Genomic DNA, 23,235 nt, shown 5'->3' on the forward strand with positions numbered 1-23,235 from the left:
CTCTAAAATCTGTGGCCCCGATAACATCTTCAAAACATCCTCTGAAAGTTGCAGTTAAAACTCTATGTCTTAGGTAACATGTTACCATATAGGAACATTATTTGAAATGATAAACTTCCTTATAACATTCTTTAAACATTAGATTTAAAGGTTTTCTTTAAACATTATTAGAACTTGTAGGTAACGTTAGCCAAAGTTAGGGGAACGTTCCCTGCTAGCTGGGAAGAACCCTTTAATTATGCAAAGGGTTCTTTGAGTGTTTGTGGTTCTTTATAGAACCATTTTCTTTGCTAAAGAACCACTGAAGCATCTTTAAGTGAGTAGGCTGCAGCTGAGAAAGGTAGGTCTTTGGTTGCACTGTCCTATGAAGACTCCTCGTTTGTATTAAACTCGTATGACTGGTGTACCAAGGCTGCATTGTAATGTCATCAGAAAGGAGTCATCTCACAAACTTTGATGGAGAAAAAACTGCTGTTGATGTCATCATACATTAGAAATTTTAGAAAGCTGACATATATTCAACAAGTATAAGACACAGCTTACATGAACAACTCAGATTTATACATGAATTCTACAGACGCTGTAGTTTCATCTGCCAGCATTTCTCTTGAACTTTCTTCGGGTCAGACATGCGTGCAGGGGATTATAAAGGATTATAAAACTGTGAAGGATACCCCAGTAGCTTCCTAGAAAACTGTCAGAACGTAGGCTGCATTTCGCAGCTGTATTGAAAGGATCCTACTGATTGGAACATTGTATGATGACACAGTGACCAAGAAATTGCAGCCAACCTAGGCTAGAGGCCGGTTTTTGGAATGCAACTCTTACAAATCCAGCATGATAAACTGCTGAAGGCTGAATCGGCAGATATATGTAAACACAAAAATATTTGTGCCATCACAAAAACAGCTAACTAAAAACAAGCTATTGTTGCAGCTGTTTTTAAAGGAAGCTGTCAAAGCATCTAATCATGCTATTACAAAACTGATGGATAAAGAGTCCCAACCTTACATAAACAGGCCAGACAGATTTTCATTCAGGAACAGCTCTGTAGGTTTTACATTTTATTCATATTTTCAAGATTTAACTTTCAGACTGTACTGGCTAGTTTCTGGGTTTTCAATAGCATAATTGTAATTATATAAGCATAACTGGCTCTGTGTTCAGAGTAAAGCCAGGCATAGTGTCAGGCCTTTGAAAAATGTTTACTGTGAGTGGCTATCTCTTTCTAAAATGAAGTACAGAAACCCCCAACAGGGGGACCCTCAAGGCCTTCTAGGACTTCAGAGAAGCACTATTGCTTTCTGCAAGCTTAAAATGACTGTAATTTTTAGTTAATTTTTATACAATAGACGCATGCGTGTATTTAAACTCTGTATTACAGTATTACCGTACTACTCTTGTTTCATTGTTAAGGTGTGGATGGAAACAAAAGAGTTAAATTCTTGAAATGCCCAGCTAAAAACTGGCCAATAAGGAATTGTTTTTCTCTCTGCTACTTAGGTAGATCACGCTAAGCAAGATTTCTTATTGGTTAGGACTTTAAGAGCTGAACAGCAGTCCTCACCAGAACATGTGAGTAGAGTGGAGTGGCAGACATTTCCGCTCCTCACTCAAAGTGTTTCAGTAATCACTCCGCTTTGGATTTTCTATTTCTCACTCCTCAGTAGCCACGTTTACATGCAGCCTAATAATCTATTAATAATCCGACTAATAGCTCAGTCGGAATAGAACACGTCCATGTAAACACCTCAATCGGAATAGACTAGTCCGATTGAGGCCATTCGGAATACAATTTCTATCCAATTGAACGAGGTGGGTAATCCTGTAAATAATCTGTTAAATAGAAAAATAATAGCCATGTAAACACTTGTATCCGATTACGTTCCCAATCGGAACGAGTAAGTACATTCTGCGCATGTGCATTCATGTCATAACGAAATTTTAGAACGTTCAACATGGCGGGAGCAGAAACTGGTCTGCAGAGGAGACGAAGTTTATGCTTTGAGCTTTAAAAAATGGCAGTGGGACTGAAGTCCAGCTTATGTGTCTCAGAACATGCTTCCTTAATATGTGTGAAGTACATTTTACTGCCATAATTTTAAAGCAATAAAAAACACAAGCGCCAGCTGAAAACTCCTCTCACTCTGACTGGACCTCACATGATGCTCGCTGTCATGGTAATGTCTACACTAAGTGGTTCTCTATGCATGCACGTTATTTTGGATCTGATTACTTGAAGCGTGCATGTAAGTGGAAATTTTCATCAGAATGTTGAGGAGAGTGTACATATAAACACCTCAGTCTAGATCTGTAATCGGAATGTATTCAATCGGTTTGGCAAAAATCTTTGCATGTAAACACAGCTACACACGTCTGAGCAACCCCCGCTCCACGTCCGCTCCCATATGATTCATTCTTATGAAATTTATTTTGTCTTGAATGTATAGACAAGAACTGCACACTTTTTTCATTGACTATATAATTTTTAGCCATTGTTAAATTAAAAACTAGTTAAACATTCTGTGCTGCACAGGTTTTTTTCAGAATACACAGGCTAGAAGTGACGCCCCAATCAGAGGCTGGAAAATTGCTGAGCGTAAACAAATGCACATGCCTTCAACACCATTGTCTGTATCATTCATGCAGCAAAATGGGCGACACAAGACTACCTTTGCTGCAGTTGGTGAGGATTTCCAGTATGTAGGTCTGCTGAACAGCTCCGCAGCGCCAGATGCTGTGTATGAATGGCCATGTGTAAGCTGTAGCAGGACTCATGTCATGCGGATGTAGTCAGTGTAGAAAAAAAGGACTGTGTGGCTGGCAGAATGGAGTGATACTGGAACGATTTAGGAGTGAGAGAGAACATTAACGCTCCAACTTTCTGAAAAGCCGCTCGACGCTCCAAGCAAAATCACATCGCTCTGCTCCCACTCTGCACTGCTCACATGCTTTGGATCCTAACTCGTTAGATAAACTATCAGCATAATTACGAAGTGACAGAAGAATCAACCAACCACATTTTGATTTCCAAAAGGTGGGACCGATTTTGGGAGAAAAACCATCACTCTAAGCCTTTTGTAAATCCTAGTTACACCACTGACTGAAAACGCAGCTTAATCAGTGGGTTGTTACGAACGGAGAACAACAGCAGCAGCAGCTCTACACCTGGCCTCGCTACTGAGAGAGTCACTGTGACACTGCTACAAGGTAAACTAAAACTAACATGTCTGTCACAAGGTTTAAGGAAAACATATGGTGTCTTTTACAGACATTGAACGTGTTTAATATTTTCATCCCACCTTAAACGGTGCAGCAGTTATAACCTGGTGCCAACGAGTTTTCCTTTCCACCTTAAATGATGCAAAAGTTACATTCTGTTAGATTCGATACATTTAGATGAATAGGCTTCACATTTACAGGTCATGCCATGCTTTCACTTCTTCATTCACACTGTAATCCCACATTTTAAAACAAATAAGTTAAGTCTGTTGTACATAAAACCAAATACATCCCACTTGTATTACTCAACTATATTAAGTTAAGGGAATGTTTTTGATGATTTCATACACTGAAAATACATTTTTGAGTGGAATCAACTTATTACAATTTAGTTCAGTCTGTCGCCATTTCAGCTTTGAAACCACCACATTCAAAAAAAATTCCACCAAGTCTACCTTTCAAGCATACGCAGCCGCCTGACCTTGTGTCGCTGGCTAAAAGGGCGAGTTATTGCTCTCTTTGCTGCTGAGTGTGGGTCAGTGCTGATGGGTGACCATGTTCACACTAAGGCTTAACCTTTCAGTGATTGGCAAAGTGGTCAATATCACTTAATCAGAAAATGTGTCTTTATTACCTAATGAAACATAATTAAACTGGGATTTTATTTAAATGAAAATAATTAGAATTACGAGTTGCACAAACCTGCGTTTATGTTAATCTAACACAAAAATTTAAGTTAGTTTGTATCTTAAGTACATTGAACTTAAACTTGCTGTTCCGTTCACCAATGCTTAATTTTTTAGGGCAAGGGGTGACCTTAAATTTTTTTTTAAGTCTGTGAACTTATTTGGGCTTACAGTGTGTCTATTTTCCATTAATATTTCGATAAATCGATATTTAAGTTAAACTGAACAAAAAAGAAAACTTTATTTACTTCTAAATAATAAATAAACTGTATTTACTTAGTACAATTATTGGGCAGTTGCCAATTGGTCTAACAAAAAAAGTGCCTTTTAGGCATAATAACTTTACATTTTAAGTTACGTGAACTCAAGTTTTCATTACGAATTGCTTAACTTTTTGGAGGCAACCGGTTTCCTCCATCTTTTAAGTAAATTCAACCTATCCAGGCTTACAGTGCACAGCCCAAAACATCTCATACCTCGCACTCTTATACATTCTTATCAATTAATTCATTTATTTGGTGATCTGGAGCAAATGACACAACACAGTCACCTCTGTCATTCCTGCTCGTCCAGCAGAGGTCAAAGGTCAATCCACGCGTCAAGGACGCATAAGTTAAGCCCTAGCGGTAAGCATTACTGGTGAGGCACTATCAAATACGCCTCCATCTCCGCATAATCAAAGGGCATTAGAGACTAAGGAGCTTCAAACGGCCCGCATTAAAGAGACAGCCTTGTAATGATATGACAAAGGCAAAAGCGGCTGAGGAATATTAAAACGTGGTGCACAGGAATACACAATGAGCTCCGGCGCTCTTGTCCAATTCCTCCGCTGCCTGATGACTCCTCCGGTCCTCCGCTTCTTCTTCTTCAGCTACCAGGCTTGTACTGGTTCATTAGAACACAGCCGGCATCAGCGTTGTAGAGCGCTTTACTGAGACGGGCCGCAGGACCGCAGAACGGCGGCTGACAACAGATCAGCGGGGGAGGATATGATGTGTCTTTAACTGATCTCTTTGGGGTTCGAGCTTGTTTTCGCACCAGCTCGTTCAGGCTGGGGCGCTCCCCGGAGTGCTTATTCAGCAAAGACTCCACGATGAAAGAAGAAGAAGAGCGGGATCTGTGGAGAGTGTCGTTTTTAGACCACAGTTTCTCTGAGTCCAGAAGAGATATGTAATCTTACGGGTGAACGGATATATACACTTATTATTACACCTGCTAGTCTACAGCACTTTCAACACAACAGCTCCCACAGCTCGAGAGGAGCATGGCGAGTGCTGCAGACTGGGGACTGGAAAAAGTGTCCACTAGAGGGCAATGATGAGCTGAATGGATTACGCTGCCTTTGACTACTACTGCTCCAGGTCCTGGTCCATCCAGCTCAGAGGCAACAGTTGGAGCCCTTGTGCCTTCATTCAGGCTTGGACATATTTGGCCAAATGAGTGCTTGAGCACATGGACTCACATCCTGAAATGTCACATTCACCATGCACAAACTAACATGGTAGTCTTGTTTATGAATGTATGTATTTATTAGGATAAATTCATGAGATATGACATGAAAAAAGATGGGGTAATACTTAAGGGGCGTGAAGGTGTTCTGTTATGATATAATAGCAATAATATATGGCCAATAAATAAATTAATAATTCAGCCAACATTTTTTTTTACTTTATAACGCGTATAGGTGAACTACATACAACACATGCTGCTAGCAAGCTAAGTTGTAAGCTATCACTCATATTAGCAGAAAGTGTTCTGTATAGTACTGGAAAAATGTTTTATGACTTGTACCAATAGCAGAACTCTTTTTTGGTGCTATATAGAACCATTGTTTTATACGACAGGTTTTCCATCACAGAGAAGAACCATTTAACCATGCGAAGAACAATTTATTTAACTTGTCACGGTTTAAGAACCCTTGAAAATCCACTTTTTAAGAGCGTGCTGATCCCTGGACCTAATAAAAGCTGTAATTGACGTTTTCATGCAGGCTTCCATCTTGTCGTGGAAACTGCTGGAAATAAACCAAGCCTCGTTTGACTGTAATAATGAGCTACTCTCACTGAAACCCACAGACTCCAGTCTCACTCACTCGCTGGACACCACAGCAGCGGCGGTTAATACAGCGGGTGGATTCCTCTCACAGGTAAACACGCTCAGCGTCGTCCTGCCCATTTTAGGAGGCATTTTTCTGTGACATTTTTCAGAAAGCGGTCGCTGTAACGGAAACCGACGTTAGGATTTCAAACCACGCCGCGAGTTTTCGAAACTCAGATTACGTTCTGCAAACTACGCCTTTAAACGGCCGAGCGGAGGAGCCTATTGGTGGAAAACTCGCAGGCCGCGCCCCCCTCCGTCTCTCATTGGCTGGCGGCAGATCGGTAACAATGTTTAATGCACTATGAAAGAGTGAGTTAGTCAGAGAGAGACGTTGGAGAGATGGAGTGGGCAAAGGCGAGCGAGAAGGCGTGAGCGCGCGCGGTTGTCAACGGTGACTGACAAGAGAGAGAGAAGAGTGCAGTCCTTTCAGAGGCAACACTTTGTGACGGTGTCCACGAGCACAACCGGTGGCTTCCCCTTGTTTCTTCTTCATATGTTCATTTAAACATATTTCGTGTGGACGTAGCCTGTTGGGGGAGCGAGGACGCGAGTGACACGGGGATGTCTCCCCCGACATCAGCGCAGCAAGCCAGAGGACTGCTATCCTCCGTGGATCTATATTCCGTGCGCGGGGCTACGCGGCGCTCGTAAAAAAGGAGGAAGAGAGAGAGAGTGAGAGAGAGCGAGAGGGAGAGAGAGATTCGTCCAGAGGAGCCCGGTGACTCCTCGCTCTCGCTGCATGCCGCACCGAGCGGAGGCGAGTCCCCGCATTTTGATCAGCGCGACGCGGGGAAGGGCTCGTCTCCTTCGCTTCTCCGGCGGACTTTCTTTGCGGAGCACTTTACTTCCACACGCCGTGGGGCGCACCGGGGCTCGCGCCTCTCGCGCAAAGGATGTAAACCGGCTTTGACGCGGCTCTCGGCGTTTTTGGAGCGGACGGCAGGCTGCGGGGTAAGTGCCGTCTTTTTCTCATCCACCCGTCGTTCAGGCAAACGTGAGAGACGGAATGTCACAGAGAGGGGACTTGGCTGTTGAATTTTCCCCCAGCTTTCCAGCCGTTTGGCGCTGGTAGGGGTGACAGAAACATGAGTGGATTTTTTTTGGTGACTGTTTTTCGGACTCTACGTGTTGAATAGCCTAGCTGCCCGTTAATTTTTTTTTGAACTGAGGTGATTTGTTAGCCTAGCTCGTTTGAGGGACTCATTTTGTAACGCATTTGTATTCATAGTGTTACCTCAGCACGGCTAGCTATGGACGTAGCACCAGTTTAGCTGCTGTTTTAACAGGGAAAAAGGCATAATTACTCGTTACTGCTAATAAACCACTTATATCTGTAAGTAGTTGAATTATTTACGGCTGTATTGCTGTAGTTAAGTCATGCCACATGTTTTAGTCTTGACACGTTAGCTTTTTCCCCCTACATGAGAAACAGCTCTATGAAGCTGGATTTCGCCTTTCAAGGTTAGATTATTGACATGCTGTCCACGTCGTACGTCCAAGAATGAGGAATCACGGATTTGATGTGCGTTTTATTATAGAAAAAAAATCACATACGTGAAGATAGAAGGTGTCTTCTCTTATTCCATTTGGGTTCAGAAAGGTTAAAATACTCTAATTTAGATAACGCATACAGGTACTCTGTGCTTTGCTGCTAAAACGATATTTTGTCTATTTCTTTTTGTGTGTGTTTCAGACGAAAGGCCACAGAAAGGCTGTTTGGTCGTGGTTGTGTGTCCAATGCGCCCAGGCATTCAGCAGAATAGCAATTAGATGCTGAGCCGCAGCGTGTGTTGTCAAAACTCAGGATAAAAAAAGAGGAGCATCGTGGAGAGAAAAGACTGCTCGAGGGAACAGACCTCACGATGACTTTAGCCGTGTTTTCACCATGATTGGGACTGGAATTGAATGCATAAATTTTGAGATTGCTGGGCTGATCAACAGGTCTGAAGCGTAAGACGCATTGGAGACCGAGGCACCCTCACTGAAAGGGATGTATCACTCCATTTTCCCTTTCCTGCTCTTATGGGCGCAAGCCCTGACGTTGAAAAACCTGAACTACTCCATACCGGAGGAGAAGATCCAGGGCGTGATTGGGAACATTGCCAAGGATGCGGGGCTTGAGCTCGGGGAGCAGGGCAAAAAGTCCAACTTCAGGGTGCTGGAGAACTCGGCGCCGCACCTCATTGACGTGGACCCTGAGAGCGGGCTGCTTTACACCAAGCAGAGGATTGACAGGGAAACACTTTGCAAGCGGAACCCCAGGTGCCAGCTCTCGATGGAGGTGTTCGCCAATGACAAGGAAATCTGCATGATTAAGGTGGAGATACAGGACATCAATGACAACGCACCCAGCTTCCCTTCGGACCAGATTGATATTGACATTTCCGAGAATGCGGCCCCAGGCACCCGTTTCCCCCTTGCTGCCGCGTACGATCCCGACACTCGGGAAAACGGCCTTAAAACATATCAAATCACACGAGATGACTACAGCATATTTTCTTTGGATGTGAAATCCAGAGGAGATGGTACTAAATTCCCTGAGTTAGTTGTTCAGAGGTCCTTAGACAGAGAGGAACGCAGCCACCATACCCTTATCATCACTGCCACAGATGGAGGAGAATATCCCAAGTCAGGCACAATGCAGATTAATGTGAAGGTAACTGATTCAAATGACAATAGCCCCGTGTTTGAACAGCCCTCTTATGTCGTGGAGATCCCAGAGAACTCTCCACCTGGTACAGTATTGATAGATTTAAATGCGACTGACCCTGATGAGGGAAGCAATGGGCAGGTTACCTATGCTTTCAGCTGCTATGTCCCAGACAGGATCAAAGAGTTGTTCTCAATAGACCCCAGAACGGGTGTCATAAAAATTCAGGGAAAAATCGACTACGAGGAAAACCCAATTATAGAGATTGATGTGCAGGCAAAGGATCAAGGTCCAAACCCAATTCCTGGCCATTGTAAAGTCACTGTTAAGGTGCTTGATAGGAATGACAACTGGCCATCAATAGGCTTTGTGGCGGTGCGGCAGGGGGCAGTTAGTGAAGCAGCAACCCCAGGGACTGTTATTGCTCTGGTGCGAGTCACAGACAAGGACTCGGGCCGCAATGGGCAGCTTCAGTGTAGGATCTTAGGCAACGTCCCTTTCAGGCTGGAGGAGAATTCTGATAACTTTTACACAGTGGTCACAGACAGACCGCTAGATAGAGAGGTAAAGGATGAATACAACATTACCATTGTGGCCAAAGACAATGGTAACCCTCCACTAAACTCTACCAAGTCTTTCACAGTCAAGATTTTAGACGAGAATGATAACGCGCCCCGCTTCACAAAAATGGTGTACCTCCTTCAGGTGCCAGAGAACAACATCCCAGGGGAATACTTAGGATCAGTTTTGGCCCATGACCCAGATTTGGGCCAAAATGGCACTGTCTCCTATTCGCTGCTTCCTTCTAATGTGAGTGAGGAGTCCATAACCACGTACGTCAACATTAAACCAACTGACGGAGCCATTTATGCCCTGAGAAGTTTCAACTATGAGCAGACCAAATATTTTGATTTTAAAGTCCAAGCAAAGGATTCAGGTAACCCTCACCTGGAGAGCAACACCACAGTGCGTGTGAGTGTGCTGGATGTCAACGACAACATCCCTGTCATCGTCCTGCCACTGCTGCAGAATGACACGGCAGAGATCCATGTCCCACGGAACGTGGGTGTGGGCCACATCATCACCACGGTGAGAGCCGTGGACAATGACTTTGGCGAAAGCGGCCGTCTCACCTACGAGATCTCGGATGGCAATGAGGAACACCTGTTTGAGATAGACTCGGTGACCGGCGAGGTGCGGACGGCTCAGCCGCTGTGGGAGGAAGTGTCGCCTGTGGTGGAACTCATCATCAAAGTGACAGACCACGGCAAGCCCACGCTCTCTGCCATGGCCAAGCTTGTGGTGAAGGCCTACTCGGGCCCTCTGCCGGAGGGCGAGCCACGGATCAACGCTGAGCAGCGCAGCTGGGACATGTCTCTGCCGCTGATCGTCACACTCAGCATCATCTCAGTCATGCTGCTTGCCGCCATGATCGCCATTGCTGTGAAGTGCAAGAGGGAGAACAAGGAGATCCGCACCTACAACTGCCGCATTGCTGAGTATTCGCACCCACAGCTGGGCAAGAGCAAGAAGAAGAAGATCAACAAGAACGACATCATGCTGGTGCAGAGCGAGGTGGAGGAGCGCGACACCATGAACGTGATGAATGTGGTCAGCAGCCCCTCGTTGGCCACCTCGCCCATGTACTTTGACTACCAGACACGCCTTCCCCTCAGCTCACCCAGGTCTGAGGTCATGTACCTCAAACCCAGCGCCAACAACCTCAGCGTCCCTCAAGGACATGTTGGCTGTCACACCAGCTTCACGGGGCCTGTGACTAGCACTACGGAGACGCCGGTTAACAGGATGTCGATAATTCAGGTAGGGAAGACAGTTTGTGTTCCTTGTTCATGTGACCACATTTTCTTTCTCTCCTTTTTCTCTCTCTCGGTCTGTCTATTGCTCCTGGAATGTTGCTCTCTCTAGGTGAATGAGTGTGTGTATGCAGAGCAGCTGGTGTGAGAAGAAGGGAGGGTAGGGGGAGGGAGGAAGGGGTAGCACAGGCTGTGGTGATATGTAACACGAGTCACCCCCCTTCATGTATTGAAGAGCACACCTCTGTCAGTCTTTGACATCTGACTTTGCCCATATTATTTCTAGAAATGCATTTTGTGTAAATCGAGCATGGAACATTACCCTGTTATGGGGTATTGTTTGAAGGCACTCGGTGGTGGAAGTGAGGCAGTTCTGATACACAAACAGGCCTTAATCCCATACTGCCTTTGTTCATGAAGTGTGCTCCATCAGTCATGGCAAATGAATAGGGGTTGGATCAGTATTAACGTCCTGTGTTTTGTCTTTCCATAACTTGGTGGCTGATTTGACATTTTCTTTTAATACTTTAAAGTTTTGTGTTATTTTTAGCGCCGAATAGAAGTCAAACAGCTGCATGTTTACATTTTATTTTGCACCTCAAGACATTTTTTTTATTACAGTAACTGACAGCGTTCATGGATTTCTCAGAACTCGGCAGCTTAGAAGCTCGTGCCACTATTGCTGTAGTCAACAACGGCACCACAATAGTCTTCCGATTTATGCCTTTCATGGAGGCAAAGAAAGAGCTTTGCTGGATTTCTTCATTCCTTGCTAATGCGTCTTTGTGTGCAGCGATTTGGCTAAGCCACTGACAACTCCTGTGTCTCTGCTGCTGCTAAGCCAGTTTAAAGGCATTTGAAATCTGTCGTGTCAGACAAGGCTAAAGTCCCCATTTTAAACACAGCTACACCAGGTGTAGGTATGCAGCCTTGTGAGATTACAGCTAGCTAAAAGTAATTTAGCTGTCGCTCTCTGCTTTCTCTTCATTATTAATGCATGCTTCTCTGTAGCATTTGTGAGAGGTCTCACCTGAGAATCCGTTTTCTAGTGTCTTTTGTGGTGTATGAGGTTTCGTTACTGCATGTCGATGTAGCTACAGTTCATAGACACTGTATATGCAGGATATGTGTTGAGGTTTTGTTTGTGGTGGAAATATTTAAAGTTAGGCTTATTCTTCTTACACAGGCGTGCAAGTCTACATGTGTGCCTGTCTGTGGAGGAGTTATTAATGGGAGTGTGTGTTCATGAGTGTGACTGAATGGGTGATTACTGGAGTAATTCAGTGCCTTTTAATGTATGTGGGTGTTTTACCATGTCTGTTTAGAATGCTGGAAAACAGCCAAGCACACTTTAATATGTGTTGACCTTACGGCTTGCACAGTACTGTGCAAAAGCCTGAGACCACTCTTCATTTATTTAATTTACAGTCAAAATGGCCATTAAGTAGAGGTTACTCATTTTTCAGTAGCAAAAAACTTCTGCATTTTTCAACAGAGAAGTACACAGAAGCCTTAACAGCTTACCTTCAGTCTTAGAAGTTGAATTTTCTGCTTCTCCCAGTCCAAACACATCCAGTGATGTTGAGGTCTGGGCTCTGGGGTGGCCTATTCTCAGTAATGGTTCCTTGATAGCTACACATCCTTTCAGACCTATAAGGTCATCTCACAGTCTGAAGGATGGACAGAAAAGCCTGTGGATTTTTTACTCAGAAAATACTGTGTATTTTACTTCCTTTTTTAACTCCAGATTTTGTCACTTATGAAACTGATTATCTTGTGTCTAGTCTTCTAACAAAAATCTGAATATCTGAAAAATGAATAGCTTGCACTTAATGGCCGTTCTGACTAGAATTTAAATAAATAAAGGGTGGTTTCTGATTTTGCACAGTGCTGTATGTTTTTGTGTATGTGTAGTGAAAGAGGGGTGCTGTGTGTGTGTGTGTGTGTTCCACTCTATCATTGTGTTCAGTCTGCAGGTCATGGGTCAGTGTGTGAGCCGTTATGATGGGACCTATAATAAGCCAGCAGAATAAATGTGAATGCCTGAGTGAGCTTCAATACAACACTGATGAAATACCACCAACCCCCTGCATATCATCTCTCGCTCTCTCACTCTGCAAAAAACAAACAAGCTTGAAAGGTCTCTCTCTCATGCACACATACCACACTCACACACCTTCACTGTGCTGCAGAAAACAATCAACAGTCATACATGCATGCACACTTGTCATATTTGTGTGTGTGTGTGTGTGTGTGTGTGCGCACTGTACCATGGTAGAGCTTCCTCCATACATCAAACTGCCTGCCTTCTATTATTTACACCAAAATGGTGGCGAGAGGCAGAGCAAGGGATACTGTTACTGAAGCCGTAAAACAATCAGACCCTGGCAGAAAGAGAGAGAGGGTGATATGAATCCGAGCAGTGGAGTTATGGGAAAAATGTCAGAAAACAAAACCTGAACCACCCCTCCTCCTACCTGAATCGATCCGTGAGGGGGGTGCCCTCCACGCTTCTGTCATTAGTGCTGGGGGCAGAGGGAACAACTGAAATAAATAAATAAACCAAACAAATAAATAAATAAAACCCTACACACATAGTCCCTTAGCTCGCAACACAGCTGCACAAGGGCACCTTAAGCAGTTCCCATCAGCCTTGGCGGCGGCAGCGACAGCATGCCAGCAAGGGCCTGGAGGCTCTTTAATGATATTTTATAGCAGGAGGTTCAGGGTTTCGTAACAGCTGGCCATAGATAGTGGAACTCGTGTGGAATAAGTGACGTGGGAAGGGTTGTGGGGGGGACAGCAACGGTGGCAGTGGCTTTAGCTCTCAGAGGAGCCAAAATAGCATGTAATTCGTCCAGCTGAGGAGGAGCTCCAGGATAACGGGATGGAAGAGGAGTAATGATGCTTAATTGCGCCGTGGGCATCCAGGCGTATTACTTACCAGCGAATCAAGGTTAAAGAGAATCAGCCGTGCTATCCCTCCACGCCGAGAACGAGGGATTTCTCTAATTCATTCGAAAGCGTTTCGCCTTCCCCCCCTTTTCTTTTCTTCTCTTCGCCTTGAAAGTGATTGGCGATCCTCTCCCATGTGCTATTCACAGTCTGAGATGGCTCTAAAGCCTGAATTAAAGCCGAGAGGGGATTATCTATTGGGAGTTTGTTTTTTTTTTGCCATCCATTTTAAAACCACGGGTTATGAAAATGAATTACATAGTCCCACTTGGTCTTAATGGGTTGCTGTGTGTTACGTGACAAATGTAATAAACCATAGACCATGTTCTTATCATGTGCCAGCTTCCGAGCGTGGAAATGTGTCTGAGATGAGTGGAGGCAGGCCTGGGTGCTGTTGATGCAGTGGTTAGGAGAACGCGGCAATAAAAGTCTCCTCTAGGTGGCGACAGTCTGCCTTGAGTCTGAGAGAGGGTGAAGAAACAAACTAGTCTGGTTTTCTTCTGAATGCGTTTTTTTTTCCATAACTGCTTCATTTTCATCTTACGCAAAGGAAGAACAAGCACTCCTTTTTAGTCACGTTCTGGAATTGCATTAATCTGGCTATGGATGGATCTAATCCTGTTGTACTATAAGCAGACAACATTTACTTCTTATCCTGACAAAATCTGCTTTCTCTACCCCGTCTCTAATGTTTATTGGTTTGTCCGGTCAGGAGAGGTCAGTGGCCACGCTGAAGGTCAAAACAAGCGGACAAGACCAGTAATTCACTTAGTTGGGTGTGTGGGGGGGGTGAAGTGGGGAGGGGGTGTCAGGAATATGGGGGGAAGGGAAGAGTCTGAATGCAGTGGGTTTTTTTATTATAAAGGTCAGCTGCAGGAGTGAGTTAGGCAGGGTCCCCTAAGGACACCCGTGATTCAGCTCGGTCTTTTTTTTTTAACTCATGGAGTATTTCTCTCAATTCAGCCTTCCTTGAAGAGAGAGAAAATAAAAGGGGAGATGAAACTGAGCTGTGTGATATATCATCTTTTCTGGTATACTGGTACTGGTGTCACAAAACAATATTGATTTTTAGCTTAGGGCGGAGTTAACAGATAAAAAACAAACTGAAATGTATGTCATTTGAACAGAATGTAAATGAACAGAAATGATGTCAGATTTTAAGACATTTTAGCATAGAAAAGGAAGCATGATAGGGATGATGATACTGATACTGTGATACTATAAAATATTTTGAAAATACCATGATACTGTCTTTAATCAGTACCAGCCAGCACTGCGATTGAAAGCGAAAGATGACAACTGAAGACAGCGTTTGGTCGCTTTTTCCATGGAAATGAAGTGGCTCTCAGTGAGAGCACCTTTGATTTTGTTTGTAGGCTAATGTTATTTTGGCGTAAGGCATGGCAGCACTGTGTTTCATAGAGATTGGGTTCCTGTCACCTTGTTTTTGCAGCATTGAGCAATAAAACGCGTTGTCAGGTAATCAGAGTGGCGCGTGGGCTCTCAGTGCATTGCTTTGGGAACTGAAGCGAAATACTGACAAACGGCTAGTGCTTGGAGAGTCAATATGTGACAGTCCTCTTAGTGCCTGCCCACCTCTCTCTCTCTCTGTCCCCCCTTGCCATCTCTCTCTCCCTGTCTGTGTGTTAGTGTGTTCTCTATATAATCCTGTGAGCAAGAGAAGGAGCGTGAGTGCAGCCATGCATGTTAATAGATACGTCCTTGCATAGGGACTGGAGGCAGAGGGAAGGCTGCAGAACGGGGATGCTGAAGGGGTGGGGTGCGGGGGGGGCTTATTTTCTGATGGAAGAGGCTGTTGTGTATTCAAAGCATGCTGGCAGATTTAGTCACAGCACTTCCTTTATGTGTGTACTACAGCCAACTATTTGTCCTTAGTATTCGGAGTCTTCTCTGCTTCTCTCTCCCCTCTCCTCTACTTTGCTGCATGCCCCTCATTTTTTAGAAACGTTTTCTATACCCAGGCCTGGAAATTTATCAGCGACTTGAAATAATATTGAAATTGCTGCTGAACTCCGGGGGGGGCAGTCACTGTTAAAAGGGCCCTATGTGTTTTTCATGCAAGAGGCCTAATCTGAGTAACGGAGCCTTGTGTTTGGAGTTTGGAAGAAAGAAAGAATGATGGGGAAGTATTGAAAGTTAGAGTACAGAAGGTAAAAGTGTGTTGTGTGCTTGCTATCTCTCTTTCTGTTGCTATCTCTCTTTCTGTCTCTCTCTCTCACTCACTCTCTTTGCTTTTCGTCCTCCCATTTGTCTGTGTATTAAACCAGCTCGTTGTTCTGCCCTTGGTGCATTGTTCTTATTTTCAGACGCTGTGTTGCAGTGAATTATTGATGCTAGGTTTTTGATACATATGTGCGAGATCAATGCATTTTGCAGGGTACAAGAGAAATATATCTGGAGCTGTAAGTATCTGCATGGGTTACAGCGTGTGCCTGGGCTTTGTTTATTTGGTTCTTTCTGGATTTTCATCCTGCTGAACCACTGTTTTATTCTCCGTCTGGTTAGCACTGTGTTGGTTACAAGTATATATGTGACTATGGCATGCATGAAAAACTTATATGATCTCAGGCCATATTTACTTGTTCATCAGTTAATCATCAGGTTTTGCAAACCAGACGCAAGCACAGAATGTCACAATAAACATCTGAAATCCCTCTTTACGTGATGTGTGAGCGGAGGAGGAAAAGGTGTGCGGGGGGAGGCGAAAACCACAAAACCTGTAATTTTCATTTTGTTGGCTAGAACAGTGAATAAGCATTTCTAATTCCATTTTAGATTGAATTTTCCTTATATCAATGTCCTCACTCTCCACCCACCCTAGACACGCATACACACAGTTTCATACTCTTCCCCCAACTTCCGTAGGCCTTTTATTTATGCTGAAAGAGCCAGAGTGACTCAAGTGATGATTTAGTTACAAATTAGAGATGGATTGAGATTAGCCCAGTTTTTGCAAAGATGAAAATCAATCCTGGATAACGGGGAGAATATAAAAAGAAAAATCCCCCCTTCCCTCCCTCCATTTCTCTTCCATGGATGCACTGAAGTGTGTCAAAAGCTCAGCATGAAAAATGTTGCACGGAGGCTGGAAAGAAAAAAAAATCTCAGCACTTTTGGAGCACATTTAGACGATTAATTAGCGCACTGCAGAAGTGTATGGCTCTGTGTTTAATACAGAGGACATTTGTTGAACTGCATGTATTATGTATGGCGATTCTGGAAATCCAAGTCACTCTGATGAATTATTTAGTGAGTTGTATAGCACCATAATCCAACTCACCCCAGTCTGCTGGAGTTTGAGCTTTGGTGGAAATCGGCAGGCTGGAGGTCATTAATAACTCATAACCTGATTCATAAATTCACTCCTCTCTGTATCTCGGCTCAAACGATAGAATCAATCTTGAGCCGTCCGTTGTGCCTGAGGGTTTGCAGCAGACAGTAGACAATGTTCTTTGAATGAATGAGTGGACGAAACAATGCATGAATGAATGATCACGTTACTGGGCTAATAGGCAAGTCTGTGTGGTGTGTGATTTTATGTTGGTTACAGTATTGCTCTTTTTTATTTCCATTATTAATAAGAGCATGTAGCTCTCAGTGACCTCCTACAATAAGGGGAGATTCTAAAACTACACTGAACTGTATGTGGAGGACTATATCATGGTGTTTGGGTGTGTTTTTCTGTGTGTGGGTGTTTAAGGTCGAAAGTCACACTTCTTGAAAAGCAGCAAATATTGCTTACATAGTGTTATGTGGTCAAGATATTTAATTACTTAAGCAACAAAAGCCATTAGTATAGGCTGTGAAAATGAGAAAGAGATGTTCCAGCAAGCAAAAGAGATACAGGACCACAACACCTGACTCTGCAAGTAGAAAAAGAAAACCACTCAATTTGCCTGGCCAGTAGAAGTCAAGCCAGAGGAAGACGTTGTAGGCTTCTGCAGATTCTGTTTTAGGGATCTAGGTTTTTCATGTGGTTTCACTGGGGCTTTTAAAGCTTCTTGGATACATCAAATAGTCAGGATGCAGGATTTAGGATGTGGAGCTTGGTGTTTTGCTTTTTCATCTCATGGCTTAAAATTGGTCTCCAGCAACCTCGTTGTTTTTCACTGGTTTTCAAGACGTGCTCTTCCATCGATCTTACAGTAAACAGTGAGCTTCTTCTCTTCTCGAACAAGAGGGACAGCGAACAGGGGGGTGTTTGGGGAAACAAGTCACAGTTAGTCCCCGTCAATATTTGCTCGGGCTCCTCCGCTTAGCGCGCTACAACATTAACAGCTAACACTAGCCTTGGCCAGTGCTGGAAGGCTCTGTCATTGGAGTTGTTGTAGATTGCATGCTATTTTGTGTTGATGTTTTACATGGAGAGAGAAGCCTACTATGATGATTCTGGTTCTGGCCTTGTGACAATTATAAGAACTTTAAAGAACCTACTCCTTATATGGCTTCTCGTATAGGGCTCCTTTTTCTGTAATGCATCACTGGAGGAGTGTGTCCTCATGCATTCTTACATCCAGATGGAAACCAGCTTCAAGTAATTGTCCTTGTACTGCATGCTCACTGGCAATGAAAAATTCACTCAGCTATCATGCTGTGATCTGACTTTATTTACATGTTTTAAAGATTCATGTACACTGGCCTTTGCTAGGTCACACATCTCAAATGGTGACCCTCTGCCCTTGTTACAAGAGTAGATACTCAATAATTACACAGTTTTTAGTCGCTGGACCAATATGCTGGACAGATGTGAGCAGTCAAGTCAGATTAGTGTGTTTTGCATTTAGTTAAAGACTTAGTAGCCTCAGTAGCCTAGTAAGTGAACAACTGTGAGTGAAATGTAAGTTTGTCTGTAGCTTAATGAATGAATGAACTAGCACTATGATTGCTAAGCTTGCAAACAGTAGAACAGCCCCTGGAAGTATGTTCTCAGCCAGAGGTGAACAACTTGTTCACTCCATGCTGTGACCCTGTAATGCACACAAAGGCATGTATTGTGGTGCACTTGGCCCTGAGGGAATGAATAGTGGCAGGATGTTGCTAAGCCTGGGTGGGAACTTGCAAGATCGTCCAACCACCAGCTGCGTTTTCAAGCACAGTCTCGCTTTTTTATTATCTCCAAATTATGTTGGCAACCCAGCAGGGCCACTATGAACCCCCTAGGGCTCTTGGAAGGACTCCCATGGGCCTGCTTGTGTTTAATTGTCTAAGTGGCAGGATTCACTCAAGGGCTCATTTTGTTTGGTTGTGTTTTAGTTACCCCTTCCTAACTCTCCATAAACTCCTTGAAACTGAAAGATTAACATTGTGGGCATTCAGTAAGAGACATATCACTTAAATAAAGGTAGCCGGGGCATCTTAATGTAGATTTTGAGGAAAGTTAGAAAAAAAAACATAAAGGGCAAAAAACACTGTCGTGTTCCAATGTTAAACCAAGTGGAACTCGTTTTGTTGAGGGCTGGCAGTCACCCAACCAGCAAGTCCCTCCTCCCCTCTTCGAGTGCCCTCAGGTAAGTTCCCATGCCAGGGAATGAGGGTCTTTCTTGTGGAAAACCTAGAGAGAGATCCACTTTTCACCCTGAGCTCATTTGCATTGCAGAACTGTCCTGTCCTCCTCTTTGTCTCTCCTTTAACTGTAATGAAACGTTTATTTGAGGAACTGTCATTGCCCATCATTTCCTAACAAACAGGTTGAGGTCTGCAGTTGTGAGCATCTCTCTCGACATGTAAAATGCTAAAAAGGTGAATAAATAATCAGAACTTGGCAATTGTGCCAGCCTGTTGAGCTGTTCTGTTAAAATAGATGCTTTATGTAATTTCTAGATGCCTTGGGGTAACAGTCTGTCACGCTCTTCGTGGCTATCCTGACATTGGTTTGTGTGGGGATATCAGCAGTCAGCGGGAATTTTCAACCAAACCATTTGACCTCCCCAATCAGCTGTGATCACTCATCAGGATTATAGTGAGAAGTTCCTTGTGTAGTTGTGGTTGAATTGGTGGCTGGTGTGAATATGGAACGTGGTGTGATTTTTCCACTGAGGTGCAGTGTGCAATAATTTCTCTCTGTGTTCTCAGGTTGCTGAGTGGCAGGGCATGAAGTAATATGAACCTTGCGACTGTGGCCTTGTCAGTTCTACTGACTAGACTTGTCAGCATCTGTGTTTTGTACACACTCTTATCTGTTTATGATAAACCCCATTCCCACTCCACCCTCCCCACTACTGATTGCTCCAAATCTCACCATAAATAAAAGGAGCTCAGTTGTCAAAAAACCCCAGAGTGACAGAAGTGTAGTTATAACTGTTGTTGCTATACTTCTTAAATGTATATATTAAACTGCTATAATATTTAAATATTTAGAAACATATTTATGCAGAATTTTTACATTTACATTTGATTTCCCATCCCTTGTTTCAATGGTGTATGTTTATTTTGATGTCCTGAAAAAATAAATCACAAAAGGATGGTTTATCTTTTCACAAAACAAGACCGATCACACTACCAATTTTTCATCAAATTCTAATCATAATAAAACACTTATGAACAAAAATTCTGAAATCTAATTTAAAAAAAAAGTTAAAAACTGCACTTTTGATAGACTTTCTCCACTTTTTCAATAAGCTACATACAAAAAATAATTCATAGGAAATAACAATGTGCTTTTGTTAGCACCGGTTGTTATTGTGAGGTTAAAGCAAAACCTAGCAGTTAGGAAGTGGGACCTGGTACTGGGATTTAAGTTTGATTTCCAGCAGTGCCATGTGCTACCAGTTGGGTTTGGTTATGAGGAAGCTATGAGAAATATGGCCATAGATAAATGGGAAACCATTGAAAAAAAAAATCTTTCTGTGCTTGACACATTTTCTCTTTCTCTCTCTCTTTAGAAGTGCTGTCCATACTGGCACAATGGTAACAGACTCCCATCCTCTGACTTCACGTCTTTGAGTGAGGGATCACTGGCGCCCTTTTAGAGTTAGATTCATCCGTAGTGTCTTACGATTGACCCAGAGAAGGAGAGGTTCATAACTTGCTTGATGTAGTTAAGGATGTTGTTTTTTTTTAAATACTGCTAACACGCTTCTACCTGATAATTGCAGTCTGTCTGTCTCTCTCCTCTCCTGTCTATTTATGTGCTCTTTTCATTTTAGATAAGCTGTGCAATGGCTCATGTGACAGACGACCCAAGCCAGATTCCTGATGATGAGATTATCTTGTCACCAGTGTGAGCATTGTGCCTTTTCTCCAATCGATCCACATATGCTGTTAATAAATGAAGTGCCGTAGCCCTTACAACAATGGAGAACAAGCTGGGGCATCTGAATATAAATATGATCGTTCTTTGTTTGAATAATCACAACAGCAGTGACCGTTACACAAGTGTATATGTTCATAACAAACACACTATGCAACGTTGAGCACATAGAGGCCAGATTCCGCCCTACTGCTGCTTTTTTATTCGCCTCTGTTAACCAGACAGGCAAGAGGACGAGTCCGTCACTGATCTGCCATTGAAAAAATGGAGGGAGGGAAAGAGAGAGAGCTTCTGAGGCTCAGCCCTGCTTGTTCTGTGGGTTTTCTCGTTTGAAGAGGAACTCAGTGGCGCATTTGGAGGGAAGGTCAAGCGGGTTTATAGCTGTAGATTATGCGCAATTGTTTCTTCTGGGGTTTGCTGATTAATTCTATAGCCCGGCTGACAGTTTCTTAATGCGCAGCCGACAGACTTAAAAGAGTTCGCAGGGTGTTGCTGTGGCACGTTTTGACAATGCAGTATTAAGCAAAGCACTCCTCCTCTGGAGTGTAAGAACGCTTTCTCTCTCACACACACTAACATGCACACATCCTCCGAACGGGAGACAGCAGAGCTGACCCCGAGAGAGATGGAAATAGAAAAAGACAGAGAGAGAAAGATAGAGAGAGTCACCTTGGAATAAAACACAATTGTCCTGAATTCTTCTGTGTCTCTGCAGCGCGTTTACTGCATGTGTGGCTTCGTGTGCTTGCGCGCGTGGCATTTCTTCCCATTGCTGTTATGGGAATAGACCAAAAGCTTCGATTATTTTTTTCCCCCCAACATTGTGCTCTTTCATAACTAAATTGAATCGTATTATTTATTTAATTTTCTACTTTGCTTATGAATTGTTTATCCCCTTACTGTGACCCAAATAAGAGGCACTGTTGCACAGTCAGTTTGCTGTATTCTAATTCTCATCAAAGGCAAGTGCAGCTCAAACTGGAGGGTATTGGTGCCTGAGTGATGCACAGCTTTATTCTAAGCTGTACGCTTTCTCACAGCTGTGTTTTGCGCTCAGCTCTTGGGAACTGGACCGTGATTCACTGCTTAATGTAACTTATGTCACTCATGGAGCCAAAAAAAGCCTGTTTGTCACACTGAAGTGGGAAGCCACTGGCTAATTTAGAAAGTGGAAGTCTGAAATTAAGAACAAACCATAATTGTTTTGCTAAATAGCCTATGGGCTTCTTTAACCACTGACCCGACTTTGTCCAAGAGTGCTGGTGTCAAGTTGTGTCTTTCTGAACAGTGTACGAATAAATCATTGATTATTTTAGCCATGTGGCCAACATGGTGGTACAGCCTATACTGACTACAGTAAAACAGCAGGAACCGGTGCCTCTATGCTTTCTTAAGGCTTTGTAAATTTTCATAGAGAGTGAAGTCTTTGTGTTTGCTACAGATACCGGAACAACAGCTGACGCAGCAGTTCTGTGCAGACTTCATATTCTGGGACACTGCAATCTGTTGCTGCGTACGTGGGTGGTAAGGGTGAGATTGGGATGCAGGGGGGCCAATCTCAGATTCACACCTCACAGCTTCCTGTACACTGTAGCTGAAATAATATTATTATCCAGTTTATTTCTTAGCATTTTCCTTTGGGGCTGTCATATTCATTCAGTTTTAAAAAAAGATTAAAATTGACATTCTTGCTGAATGTGCAGTAATTGTTTGGTAGTTTGCAGGATGATAATGCTGAGGTTTAAATTATAGGGATGCACAATGGTGTCAGAATCATGTATCAGCATCGGACAGATGTTTAGATTTGACTGATGTTTCAAACCAATATTAATGGTGCATTTACAGTACCCTGAAAGAGCAGAATATGTAAGTGACACTGGGCTACTGTGCTAAAACATCTGCATTTTAGTCAATTTACTATATAAGGAAATGGTAAAATTAAGGAAGCTTCTTTAAGGCTTACTAGTTTATCTTTTTTCAGGGCTATACATAGTTTGTTGTTCTTCAGTCACATCCAGTTTTATTGTTTGCCCATTTTTTAAAAGGTTTTGATTACTCAAATAATCATGAAAATAAATAGCAGATTTTGTTGTCACTAAAATGATGTATAGTGACAGCTTCTGTTATATTTCTCTTTTGCTTTGGAAATGCATGCATGATTTGTCTTTTACACTAATAGTCTATAGTGTCTGAGTACCTGCTTGATGCCCCCCTCCCTTAAAGTGGTTGGGTAGGTCATTGTGTGATGGAAAAAAGTGGTTTGGTGTAAACACAAAGTAAACACTTCAACACACACTTCACACACTTCAACAAAGCATGTGAAATGCAGAGTTAAGCATTTCTTGGAGAAGGTGGAGTAAAAAAGAAGTGACAGATTTGTTGCTTTTTTGCCATTCTAAGTCCTCAAGGAGGGCTATGTGGTAGATTTATTGGGGCCATACCACTAGTATCGTTACTGAATGTTGCCCTTTTGTTTTCTTTGTTTGAGGGAACTGTCCAGCAATTTATCAGATATATTATCTGTCCATTTTTCTATGT

General features: G+C 43.1%; 1 protein-coding gene across 2 annotated transcripts in view; it reads left to right on the forward strand.

The window, feature by feature from the left end:
* Positions 1-6,344: 6,344 nt before the first annotated feature.
* pcdh17 (protocadherin 17) overlaps positions 6,345-23,235 on the forward strand; it is a 59,752-nt gene continuing 42,861 nt past the window's right edge. For both annotated transcript variants that reach the window (XM_036586765.1, XM_036586766.1), the window contains exons 1-2: positions 6,345-6,959; positions 7,702-10,479. In XM_036586765.1, coding sequence (XP_036442658.1) covers positions 7,999-10,479 — 2,481 coding nt within the window. In that variant the 5' untranslated portion in view covers positions 6,345-6,959; positions 7,702-7,998. The remainder of the gene's footprint in view (positions 6,960-7,701; positions 10,480-23,235) is intronic.

This window comes from Colossoma macropomum, unplaced genomic scaffold, assembly GCF_904425465.1.
Source record: "Colossoma macropomum unplaced genomic scaffold, Colossoma_macropomum, whole genome shotgun sequence".
In the NCBI taxonomy this organism is placed as follows: domain Eukaryota; kingdom Metazoa; phylum Chordata; class Actinopteri; order Characiformes; family Serrasalmidae; genus Colossoma; species Colossoma macropomum.